The sequence below is a fragment of the Brienomyrus brachyistius genome, chromosome 24, assembly GCF_023856365.1.
Source record: "Brienomyrus brachyistius isolate T26 chromosome 24, BBRACH_0.4, whole genome shotgun sequence".
Taxonomy (NCBI): Eukaryota; Metazoa; Chordata; class Actinopteri; order Osteoglossiformes; family Mormyridae; genus Brienomyrus; species Brienomyrus brachyistius.
Window position 1 is genome coordinate 8,784,416 of NC_064556.1, and position 11,692 is coordinate 8,796,107.

Below are 11,692 nucleotides of genomic sequence, written 5' to 3' on the forward strand. Positions count from 1 at the left end.
GTGGGAATTTTACAGATTAGGATGGAGCCTTTGTTTTCACAGACTATCCCAAACCTAACGGGGACAGAGTTATGAGGGCTGCACTGGTGAAGCTGTTATTGCTTCCTGGAAAGCCTAATGCTGCTTCCTTTTAGAAAATGGGGGCGTTCTCCCCGATCTTTTAGGGCATTGGGCGGCTTTAGACCTGATGAATGTTTAGGTTTAGCCCTAATTCTGTGTTGTGTTAAAATAGCTGCGACTCAGATGAAACTATACTGTGCCCTCTAGTGGACGTTCAGGACAATTGAGACAAGAATTTTATTTATTTACGAGTTTTTTTAAAGGAATTAAAAAAAAAAAACAGAAAAGCCCAAAACACCAGCACTCTGAGAAACAAAAAAGTGTGCTTATAAAAGCCACATGCAGTTTTATATATATTTTACTGGGCTGCTATTCATGCAGGATGATTCCTAATGTCAGAGTACTGTGCGATGGCTTACCTTCCAAAAGCCTTATCTTTTTGGGAGGGGGGGGGGGGTAATTTTCCTTTTGAAGAGGTACTTTTATCAGTACTATGTAGCTTAGAGTGCTAGATCCTTGTTAGTGTCAGTTGGTTTTGTGACCGACAAGATATTTCTAAGATATTCAGACTTGGAGAAAAGCCACCACGTTATACAGAACACCCACTCCCATTAACACTGATATCACATGCTATGAACATAAGCACGACAGAGACCGAGTACTGAATGTATGACAGGAACAATTCATAGGAAGACAACTGTAGTTACATTGTAATAAAATAGGTCTAACCCAGGATATTAATGAGTATAGAAGCTTCCCTAAACTAGTTCTACAAGTTGTGCCCTTGAGAGGTAAAGTGGGCTATCCCACATTTTTGACCCCTACTCCCTTTCTATTGAATATTTTCAATTGGATAAGTTATTATCTAGGTCATACCTCTGTGCTACATATGATATATATCAATTGTAGGGTATAGGCACACTGATTTTTTTTGGATTTTTTTTCTTTGGAGCTCATTTTCTCAAAACTTTGTTTTTGTGGGATATCCCACTTTACCTCTCAAGGGCACAGTTATAATATAGAATATGATAATGAGAAGGGTCACCAGGATTTTGGACAAAGATAACAGCCCACAACTGTACAGGATCAGATGCGGGAAGATGAATGGACGAGGGAAGCCAGTCCTGACTAACAACATCTATGTTACCAGCAGTAACAAGCATTAGTAAAGAGGAAGGATCTGGTTCTGGTTAGATTTAGCTATCGTCCTCGAAGTTCTAGCAGATGATAAAATTATGTTTGAGTTCCACACTGACACTGATTCACATGTAGAAGAGTTCCAACAAATATGGTCTTTATTCATGTTTCCACATGAGTGTTACAGTATTTTTTGGCCATCTGAGCTGCGCCACACATCCCCTTTGTTTCTCTGTTCCCACAAGCACAAAAAAGGACAGATACTTCTAACTGTGAAATTGTTAAAAATGCAGATCAGTTGACAGGTGGCTGCCAAGGACACAACCTTATCTCCCACAGAATTTCCCCTTTCTTCCATAAAATCCAGCCAACTTTCCACCGCTTAAACCACACTAGTTGAGATTGATGGAAAACCTAGCCATCATTAAAGCCTTTTCCATCCACAGCTCTCAATTTTTGATCCATTTTGTGAAAAAATGAGCAAGGCCAATTAATGCTGGAGAAAATGGTTCCCAAGGTGTAATACTTTGAAATGTTTTTGAAACATAACCATTTCCCAATCTAGATCCTTGCGGAGCCACAGACAGTCCACATTTTTGCTCTCTCCCAGTCTCCAGGAGAGCAAAAACATGGACTAAGGGTCCCTTAGGACTGGGTTGGGAAACACTGGATTACACCTGTAAACATTGAGTAGTGATTAAACAACCTCTGGTTGACCAGTCAGAGCTGTGCTGCACATACAAAGCACAGTACATAGCACACTGATCATCAGAATAAAATGGGCTCCCAGTGGAAATATGCCATCAAGATCATGTCTACTGCAAAACTCCCCTTTTCCTTAAATAACCAGCAAGCAAACGAGCCTTGCTTCAGTTGGATGGCTGAGGGACAACTTGGGGGGAGGACTGGGGGGAGGGGGAATGGAGGGCAGCTGGGCTACGAAGGACTTTAGCTAACGGACTTCAGCTTGGTCCATGGGTGTGTGCCACGGACCTCCAAGGGCTGGTCATTATAGAAGATGTGGTTGCACAGCTCCTCCAAGGGAGGCTCTGGGTCAGTGGTGGCAAACTGGGCGGCATCCTCAATCTCCTTGCGCACCTCCACGTCGATCTCCTGTGTGCACGCAAAGTATCATTAGCACCTAACTGTACGAAGTGCAGAGTCATTTATTGGATGTTCATCTTTTATGGAAGTAAATCTGAGATGAGTCGCGACCTTGAGCTCCTCGACGTTGGTCATATTGTTGCTCAGCATGCGCTCCTTCAGCATGGAGATGGGGTCGCTCTTACTGCGCACCTCCTGGATCTCCTCACGTGTGCGGTAGCTGAGGGTCAGAGGAAGGGTTAGGATTTAAAGATGGGTGTGGTACGGACAGGAATATGATACAGCACACAGAGCGCAGATGGTTCTGGACCAGGATGGTGTGGGGTTAATTCTACAGGAAACACTACTTCTATATTCACGACGAAATCCTTTGCGTACTAAAATTAGAGATTCGGTTTCAGGTTTCTCGGAGTGTAAATCAGAGGACATCTTATGGTCTGTGAAGTCTTCCTCTCTAATCACTAAGGCAGAACAGCGCCTCTATTTCCTGAGGAGGCTCTGGATTGACTTCTGTAGGTGCACCAGAGAGCAACCTGATATCACAGCCTTGTACTCCGTACTGGTAGGATGCTGACTGAAAAGTCCTTCAAAGCATAGTCAGTGCAGGCAAACACCACTGAACTACAGCTGCCAGACATTGATTGTAAATGCTATCACCGCTGCCCCCGGAGGGCCTGCAGGATCCCGTCAGACCATACCTATCCTGGATACGATTCACTCAGTCTTTTGCCATCAGGTAATTAATACAGGAGCATACATGCCCGCTCAGCCAGACTCAAGATGATCTTCTAACCCCGAGCTGTTTCCTGGCTGACCTCCAGGCCCACCCGCTATGATGACACACCACCTCGGCCTGTAACCCTGAACACTGCTGTGACTCAGTCACCCTTCTGCATGATTATCACGGCACCTCGAGTTTATTAAACTACAAAACAAACCTTTATATCTGTATACGTCAAGTTTCACATGCTACTCCACAACAGTGCTCTATGTAGTTTATTGAAAATATTTCTCAGAATTCCCACATATTCCTGTCCTCTTTTGCATAATATTTATCCAATACTATATACGCATGTACATTTGTATGTATGTTAAGTCATCACAGAGGCAGCTAGGATATTTTGTTGTACTTATGTAATCCGCTTGCACGATGACAAATAAAAATCCTTGATCGCTGAAAATGCTAGAAACACGGGAACAAACTGGAAAAGGAAAAACAAAGATGATGCTGGTGATGCGTGAAGGGACGAGCATTCTGGGTAATCGGTAAATACCAATCTGCTGGTAACACATCCTCAGACGATAGTTACCTGACCCCAGGGTCGCTCATGCTGTGTCCATGGTAACGGTAAGTTTGCAGCTCCATGAGAAAAGGACCCTGAAACGTCATGTGGAATTAACGTTAACTGTGCCATGGTACACCAACAAGATCACCTGCACTGATCTGCGGGCTTCATCTCCTACTGCTTTATCATCTCACTATTCATTGTTCGTGACCTTTTCTAAGGGCAAACTCAAAGCCAGCAGTATGCAAGTCTAACACGCATCCCTACTCATTATACGGCTCTTTGAAAACAGGAGGCGGCAAAGCCCAATCAAAACTCACCTTTCCAGCTCTGCAATGGTCTGCGGCGAACTTGGTGGCCTCCCTCACACACAGGACATCCATCCCATCCACCTGGAAGGAAACATTTACGGAGAGAAAAGCATAGGCAGAACAGCAACGTGAAACATTTCATCTCCAGCTCTATAGGTACCAGGCATTGGGAGGGCAGATTACAGAAAAGTGCAGCCACATGCGCAGCCTACCCGGAGTCCTGGGATGAAGTCGCCTCTCTTGTAATAGTCAGTGCTGGCAGCAGCTCGCTCCACAGAGGTGCCCATGCCGTACTTGTTGTTCTCACAGATGAAGATGCAGGGTAATTTCCACAAAGATGCCATGTTGTATGTCTCAAAGATCTGGCCCTATGAAGGCAACACAACCGTTTGGAAACTTGGACTGACAGACGCACAGGACGACCACAGGTGGCTGATCTTACTTGGTTGGCTGCTCCGTCTCCATATAGCGTGACGCACAGCTCATTGCGCCCCTGGTACTTGCAGGCCAAGGCCACACCTGCCCCCAGGGGTACCTGGCACAAACGGGGAGGAGTCAGGTGATGAGCGCCGTCACTCCTGCTGCAGGGTACTGCATTAGTCCCAGTGAGCGGGCAGCAGTACCTGAGCTCCGACGATGCCATTCCCGCCGTAGAAGTTCTTTGTGTACATATGCATCGATCCACCTTTGCCCTTAGCGATGCCTCCCCTGCGCCCTTTAAAAATCAAACACAGGACTGTGTCACCTAGTACCCAGGTACTCCAACATGCTACCTGCAGCACCAGAAAAGCTTCACCAGGTGCCTCATGCCCATCAGCTGCCCACCTGTGAGCTCGGCCATAATCTCGCGCACTGTGCCCCCTCTGGTGAGGGTGTAGCCGTGGGCTCGGTACGCTGTGATCAGATGGTCTGTTAGGTTGATGCCTGCTTCGATGCCCACCGCACATGCTTCCTGTCACGTGACCAAAGACAGTGAGCAGCTTTGCATTCCCCCTACACGCAAATGTGCGAAAGCAGGCATATCTGTGGCCTGACCTGGCCATCATACAGGTGACAGAAGCCCCTGATGATCTTCTGCTTGTACAGCTGGTCTGCCTTGAGCTCCATGCGCCTCATCGTCTGCATGGTGCGGTAGTACTGGAGCCCCTCCTCCCGGGTCAGAACCGCCTGCTGGGGAGGGCCCTCCTCCAGCCGATGCAGGTCACACCTCTAAAAGCAGGATGCAGCACATGGGTACACTCAAACACTGAAGTACGGGGGTATGGAAGCATACAGGCGCACACACACTCACCTTGATGTCAAATGAGGCTTGAGGGGTGAAGTCGGCATAGGAACGAGAAGATACCACCACCCTGGCACCCTAGGAAGATATCACACATCAGTGGGCACACAGATACTTCTCACCCCTGCGCACCCTCAAAGGCCGGGAGGGAATCTGAAATGTGTCATCGTCACTGGTTACTGCTGTATAATGTCACCACGATACAGAACCATCACAAACACTATGGTTTAAAAGCCTTTGGTTCCATCTCCCCAGCACTGAACCCTGGGGCCTCGGTGAAGCTCAGAGTGGGGAGTGGGGGGGGGGGTCTAGAACATTGTTTCCCAATCTGGTCCTCAAGGACTCTGAGCTCCTAGTAGAAGCAAAAATGTGGACCGGTTGTGGGTCCCTGAGCATCAAACTGGAAAACACTGCAGTAGAAGATGGACGTGCCCAGGGGTGGAGCCACCAGCGCAGGACCCTCCCTCCAGCCATAAGAGGCCCCTCCTATATACTAAATACACACAAAAGTACACTAATACAATTTCTCCCAAGCTCTTGACAGTTAGAATATGTCGCTCAGGTTATAATTGTGACTTGCAATTTTATATAGCTGTCATTTTTGGTATACATTCTTATTATGGTGGGTGTATGGTGTAATTTTTTTAAATTTTATAAATCTGTAAAATCCCTAAAACAAACGTTAAATATAATACATAGTAATGTTTTGAAGACAAGCTGTTCCTTTTCTATTTAATGGTTTTCCGTTTGAGGAATTTGCAAAAAAAACTGCAGTGCATGATGGGTAGGATCTAAAGGCTGCCTAACGTCCTCATCCGTCTGAAGACATACATTAAGACTAGGAAGGTGCATGGCTGGTTGCGTTAGTTGGTAATTCAAAATGTTTAAAAGTAAAAGTGGGGCATAAAAGAGAAAGGAAAAGAAAAAAAAAAAAAAAAAAACTTTGAGCAACTTCTGTTCTAATTGGCTATTATATGCTGCAGGCCTTCTGTTTGTTTGCAATTTCGCCAGGTAGGCTACCTTCTTTAAACTGCGTTTTGTTAGACTACATAGTTTGTGATGTTTTATTGTAGTCTTTCTAAATATGTATATAGTTTAGCCTAACCCAGCCACTTAAGGGAGCAAACCAGCTCAACTAGATGCCAGTCCCAAGCCCAGATAAAACGGGGAGTGTTGGTGTTCTTGCACCCACAATTTAAAACTCAGTTCAGCGCCGCCACATACACAAATGCATGTGGGTGTGTGCGCGAGGGGGAGGGTGGGGGCGATCGATGTTTTGCCCCAGGGCCTTGTGTGTAGTTGTTCCACCACTGGATGTGCCACAAGAGGATGGAAGCATGGATATCATGGAAGAGGATAGGCAGCACTGGGACGCACATCTATCCAGTGCATTTTCAGGGAACCATACAAATGACAGCAGCCAAGTCACTCTTTTACTTCATGCCAGGTACATTCACATCTGTGACATTTCCAGAGATAAATAAAGAATGTGGAGGAACAGCTCACTTGAGCAGGCTGGTGAATAATGGCTTCCTAAACACTGTGATCCAGATACAACCAAGACTGGGGGGGAGACACCCAACCAGTACTTACCTCAGACACAGCCTGTGCCCCCTACAGGTCTCCCAGAAGAGACAGGTAGAGGGAGAAAAACACACATTATTCTTTCGATGTACCAATCTCAAGCAGGACAGCAGCATTCCTGCTCACACAATTAACACACAACAAAACACGGAAACTGACAACCGAAAATATGATTGTACAGAGTCTTGGCTGAAATTTCTTTCATGTTATATGCAATTTTTCATGTTTTACTCCCTTTTCCCACCCGAACAGGATGATCGGAAATTAGAACGATTTCAGTTCCTTTCGGTAGAGAACTGCGGAAAAGAGAAGCCGTTCGTTTCGTAATGACAAGGTGACTCTTCTTATAACCCGTGTAATATAGTTCATATAAACGTCTTGAGTTTATTCTTGACATGCAAACGAAACTCCCCCGGACGAGGCCCAGGACGGTTGACACAAAACATTTGTCCTTGTGGACGTCCGGGTAAAATGCATTTATTTCGGGCCGCATTTTGCATGATATATTTACAAGGTAATGTAAAGCAGTATACTCACGTTTTTCTTGGTGCTTGCCCTCAGCACGTTGGAAATGATAGTCAACATCTTTCTCATACTATCTAAACACCGCACTTATGAGGGATATTTCTCTCCTTAACAGCTAAGCCTTCACTGTGGACGAACGGAAACTGCCCGGAGTTTGAGTGAAATGAGCGTAACGCCGCCCGGAGTTGAGTTGGACGATAGGACTGTTTCCCTGAGTTGAGTAGTAAGACTAACTGGTGTCTCTATATTTCTAAATTGTGGATGGTGTGTGCCGTGCTATGTATAGGATCGTAGCCAGGGTGTTCTCGGAAAGTTGAAAGGTTGCTGAATGTATTTTTTAGCAGTTTTTAAAATATGTATTTGAACTGCATTTAGGAATCTGTACCCTTGTTGTACGATCCCCAGTGACTGAGGTCACTACTCTGCCAGGTGTTTTAACGAGTCGAGCTACCTATCGAGACGTACTATCGAGCCTTTTTGCGCATGTGCATCTCCACCGTTTGGGGGTTAGGGTTAGGTTTTAGGGGTTAGGGTAAGGGTTTTAGGGTTTTTGAGGATTAGGGTTACAGTAAGGGCTAGGGTTAGGGCTATCGATTAGCACTACGGTAGTCTAACTCGACAAAATAGCTCGACTCGACAGAAAACGAGTCACTTGAGGAAAAATCGAAATTGTTAGACCAGTTCCAATCATCTTTAGACTATAGTATTGAAAAAGTTGTATATTTTTCAGATGTATTTCTTACCGTTAAAGTGCTACAAATATTATGAAAAAGGAAGGCATCGATAATTAATTTGAGTAAAAGTTACGTAATGTCATTGTGAACTGAATACCCAGCATCCACCGCGCACCAGCAGAGGGCGATCAACACTACGCAGGTCTATGGTCACAGTTAATCGCCCCGGTTAGCTATGCCTATTTTACCATCACTTTTTTGCCGGAGGAATTAAACAATTTTGGCGGAATTTACGTCTTACTTTCATGGACGTTTTTCTTCATATTGATATTAACTTCATACTGATCGATGCCCTTACGTGTTAATATATGCTTATCGTCCACATGCATCTCAGTAATACATCACTAGCAAATTCACTTTTATGTGTAACATAAAGTAATTGTTTAATTTATTAAAATACTAATAATAATGGAAATCTTACGGAGCACAAGGACTGGATTTGGTACTATTATGTGGGAGCTGTCTATGAGATTTCCCTTTATATCTGTGTAACAGTACAAAAACACGAATATTAAAATGAATCAAAATTAGCGCAAATAAAGTTAAGGCGATCAAAGAAATCACATATTATTTGTATTAATATTATTATTACTAGTACTTAATTAAATAATAATGTTACTTATTATATGTATTGCGTCATTATAACTATTATGTTAAACGATGAACAATCATTTTTTTTCTTTGCCGGGACGGGGGGGGGGGGGGGCTGACCGGATGCATTTCCTTATGCGGCACAGCGGGTTAGTCACCGGCTGGAACCAGTGACGTTCAGGATTTTCCGAGCATTACGAAACGTTCCGGTCCGCCACCGGGATAAAGCGGCGTGATCCGTATCGGGCGCCTAAGAGCCTCGGTGTGAATGTGATCTCTTCTCTGAGGGGTCAGGATCCCAGACTGACTGCCGAGTTGACGCTCCTGGGAAGCGAATGAAGAAACACCTGCTGCTTCTTTTCAAATACAGAGGACTTGTGAGAAAAGGGAAAAAGAATAAAAGGAGAAAATGGCCAATTTTATATTGCGGAAAGCGGAACCCAGGGACGTACCGGACATATTGCGACTCATAAAGGTATCCGACTTTTTCCAAATATCCACTGCTTATACGCAGCTTTCCACCAAAATTAAATATAACAAGTTTTATTGTATTTCGATTAGGCTATAAAACACTTTGATTTATTGAATGTTCAAACTTTGTGAATGGACACCCATTCTTTTAAACTTGACATGATAGGCTTACGACATTTATTTAAAGTGCGTGTCTTTTATTAAGTAAAATATTTAACTTGTACTACGTAAATACTTTGTTTTGCAGGAACTTGCAAAATTCGAAGAGATGGAGGAGCAGGTCGTGTTGACGGAGACAGGTAGGATTAGGGTTAGGATGAACCGAACCTGTCCGAAACCCGCTCTACAAGCTTCTGGTGCGGGCGGCCCGATTATTAACCAAACTTCTCTGGCCCGTTTTCCGCAGAGCTGCTGCAGGACGGATTCGGGGAACAACCGTTTTACCACTGCATCATGGCCGAAGTGCCGGAGGATCGCCGCAGCTCAGACGGTACAGCATTTCGGGGGAGCCGTAATGGGACGAAAGTTAGGGCGATTCTAAATTTAGGGCCCAATTGTAACTGGATTGGTCTGGTTTAGTGGCCCAGTATATTCTTTGATATGATATGCTTTCCCAAAATCAAGCAGCGCCCCTGCCGTTTTTTAAAGGTCATTTAAGATTCTGCCCTTAGTACATCTTCATAAAAGTGAAATTTAAATGAACAGGTAGCACATACGTAATTTCACTCAATATAGGCCTAAAAGTATAGAAACTGAGATTTATTACCATTATTACAATCAGAGGTGATTTTAGGGACACGAGGCAAAACACTCCATAGGGCCCTCCAATTTAATAAACACAATTCTTTTATTTTCACTATGCTGTGAAAAAAAGAGTACACAAAGCAGATTTGTCCTTGTGATGTACTGTGTAATCGACCCAGTTTGGGGACCCCAGGCAATTGCCTGCCTCGCCTGTCCTGTCCCTACGCCTCTGATTACAATGCAGCCTGGTGAGCGTAGGTGATTAATGCTGCACTGAGGTAATTGTCATGTGAAATCTTACCCCTTGTGGTGCGTGAAGCACACGCATAGAAGCACAGTTATTTGTGGGAAAAAAAATTACCGGTAGTGAAACTGGACCTGTCAGCAGTAATGTGTTTGTGTAACATAAACCATTTCCCCTTAATGGACACGCCAATAATTAACGCCGGGCATTTTTCCATGCAGGTCACACGGTCGTTGGATTTGCCATGTACTACTTTACCTATGACCCCTGGATTGGCAAGATGCTCTATCTGGAGGACTTCTACGTGATGAAGGAGTACAGAGGTGTGGAAGTTCATATACAGTACATACATGCAGCGCACACATGGGCTGTGTTTCGGCTTGCATGCAGTTCGCCGTAATTCCATTCCTCTTTCTTTCAGGGTACGGAATTGGGACAGAGATCTTCAGGACCCTGAGTGAGGTTTGTGTCTGACATTAACATCCATCTGTCGCTCATCCATGGCTGCTAATCACAGGGAGGCTCTCCCAGGGCAGGATGCTACGCCGTTGCAGAGTGAACGGGTGCTGACGGCCTGCCGATGCTTGTAACAAAGCATTACGTAATAACTTGACAGAATGTAACAAGTGGAACGACAGTAATAACAATAATGATAATAATAGGGTAATGCTGCAACGAAATGTATATACAATTATAATGTAGTCTATAAATTTGTCACATTTTGTGGAGTTTAATAATCCGGTGCTATTACATAGTGCATGATGTAATAATATTGCATTATTTGATGAAAACTTGCTACATTTTGTTGTGTTATTACATAATGCTGCGTTATTACAATGCTCCCTCCCCCAGACGGCGGTAAAAAGCCGCTGCAGCGGCATGCATTTCATCGTGGCCGAGTGGAACAAGCCGTCCATCGATTTCTACAAGCGGCGCGGCGCGTCCGACCTCTCGCACGAGGAGGGCTGGCGGCTTTTCGAAATCGACAAGGAGTACCTGCTCAAGATGTCTGCCAAGTAGAGGCCCGGGTCCTCGGGACCCGCACAGCTCACCGGATGCAGTTAGAAAGAATAACTTCTTTCACCTTGACTTTTAGATTTGCTTTACACTACGACTTGAGGCAGTTTGATATTTGAGACACCGCCCTGAATTATCAAATCTAATAACCAGCATGTGAAAACGGAATAACAGCAGCTCCCTGAGTGATAAAACAGAAATATATACATAACACAAAGGGAGATGAGGGCTGGATTGTATTTTATCATTGATCTCTTTTTAGATAACAGCAGAGTACAGAAGGCAGAAGGATCATTAAATAAAATGTACTGAATTGAAAAGCTTTTGGAGTCATAGTGTTATGTTAAAATGAGCATGTGAGCACATTAAACATTACAGTATACAGGATGAAACACTACAGGTGCCCCCCCTCCCCCCCCAATGCAGCGCTAATGTGATACACCTGAACAATTTAGCCGTCACATCCTTCACTGTGTCCATGTCAATTACAGTTGTGCCCCATATCCGTGAGTGATATGTTCCAAGACCTACCGCAGATAGCCAGAACCACTGACAACAGCAAATCAACCACAAGCCATATGTAATATGATTATCGTGTACAT

General features: G+C 44.5%; 2 protein-coding genes across 3 annotated transcripts; one reads left to right on the plus strand and one right to left on the minus strand.

Annotated features, from left to right (window-relative positions):
* Nucleotides 1-1,337: 1,337 nt before the first annotated feature.
* Nucleotides 1,338-7,706, minus strand: pdha1a (pyruvate dehydrogenase E1 subunit alpha 1a). 2 transcript variants are annotated; one of them, XM_048994637.1, is made up of 12 exons: nt 7,302-7,706; nt 6,774-6,794; nt 5,190-5,258; nt 4,934-5,107; nt 4,724-4,850; nt 4,522-4,613; nt 4,341-4,433; nt 4,111-4,266; nt 3,908-3,979; nt 3,612-3,679; nt 2,413-2,521; nt 1,338-2,310 (listed from the first exon to the last, which is right to left on the minus strand). In XM_048994637.1, exons 1-12 carry the CDS (start codon nt 7,356-7,358, stop codon nt 2,146-2,148), a joined length of 1,203 nt encoding a protein of 400 aa, XP_048850594.1. In that variant the 5' UTR covers nt 7,359-7,706; the 3' UTR covers nt 1,338-2,145. The 2 variants fall into 2 exon arrangements, with proteins under 2 accessions (XP_048850594.1, XP_048850595.1); XM_048994638.1 differs by lacking the exon at nt 6,774-6,794 and having other exon boundaries at nt 7,302-7,703.
* A 1,084-nt stretch (nt 7,707-8,790) lies between these two features.
* On the plus strand, nt 8,791-11,410 carry LOC125719849 (diamine acetyltransferase 1-like). Its single transcript, XM_048994654.1, has 6 exons — nt 8,791-9,089; nt 9,333-9,384; nt 9,492-9,575; nt 10,295-10,396; nt 10,495-10,535; nt 10,926-11,410. The coding sequence occupies exons 1-6, from the start codon at nt 9,024-9,026 to the stop codon at nt 11,091-11,093; spliced, it is 513 nt and encodes a 170-aa protein (XP_048850611.1). The 5' UTR covers nt 8,791-9,023; the 3' UTR covers nt 11,094-11,410.
* The last annotated feature ends 282 nt before the right edge of the window (nt 11,411-11,692 follow it).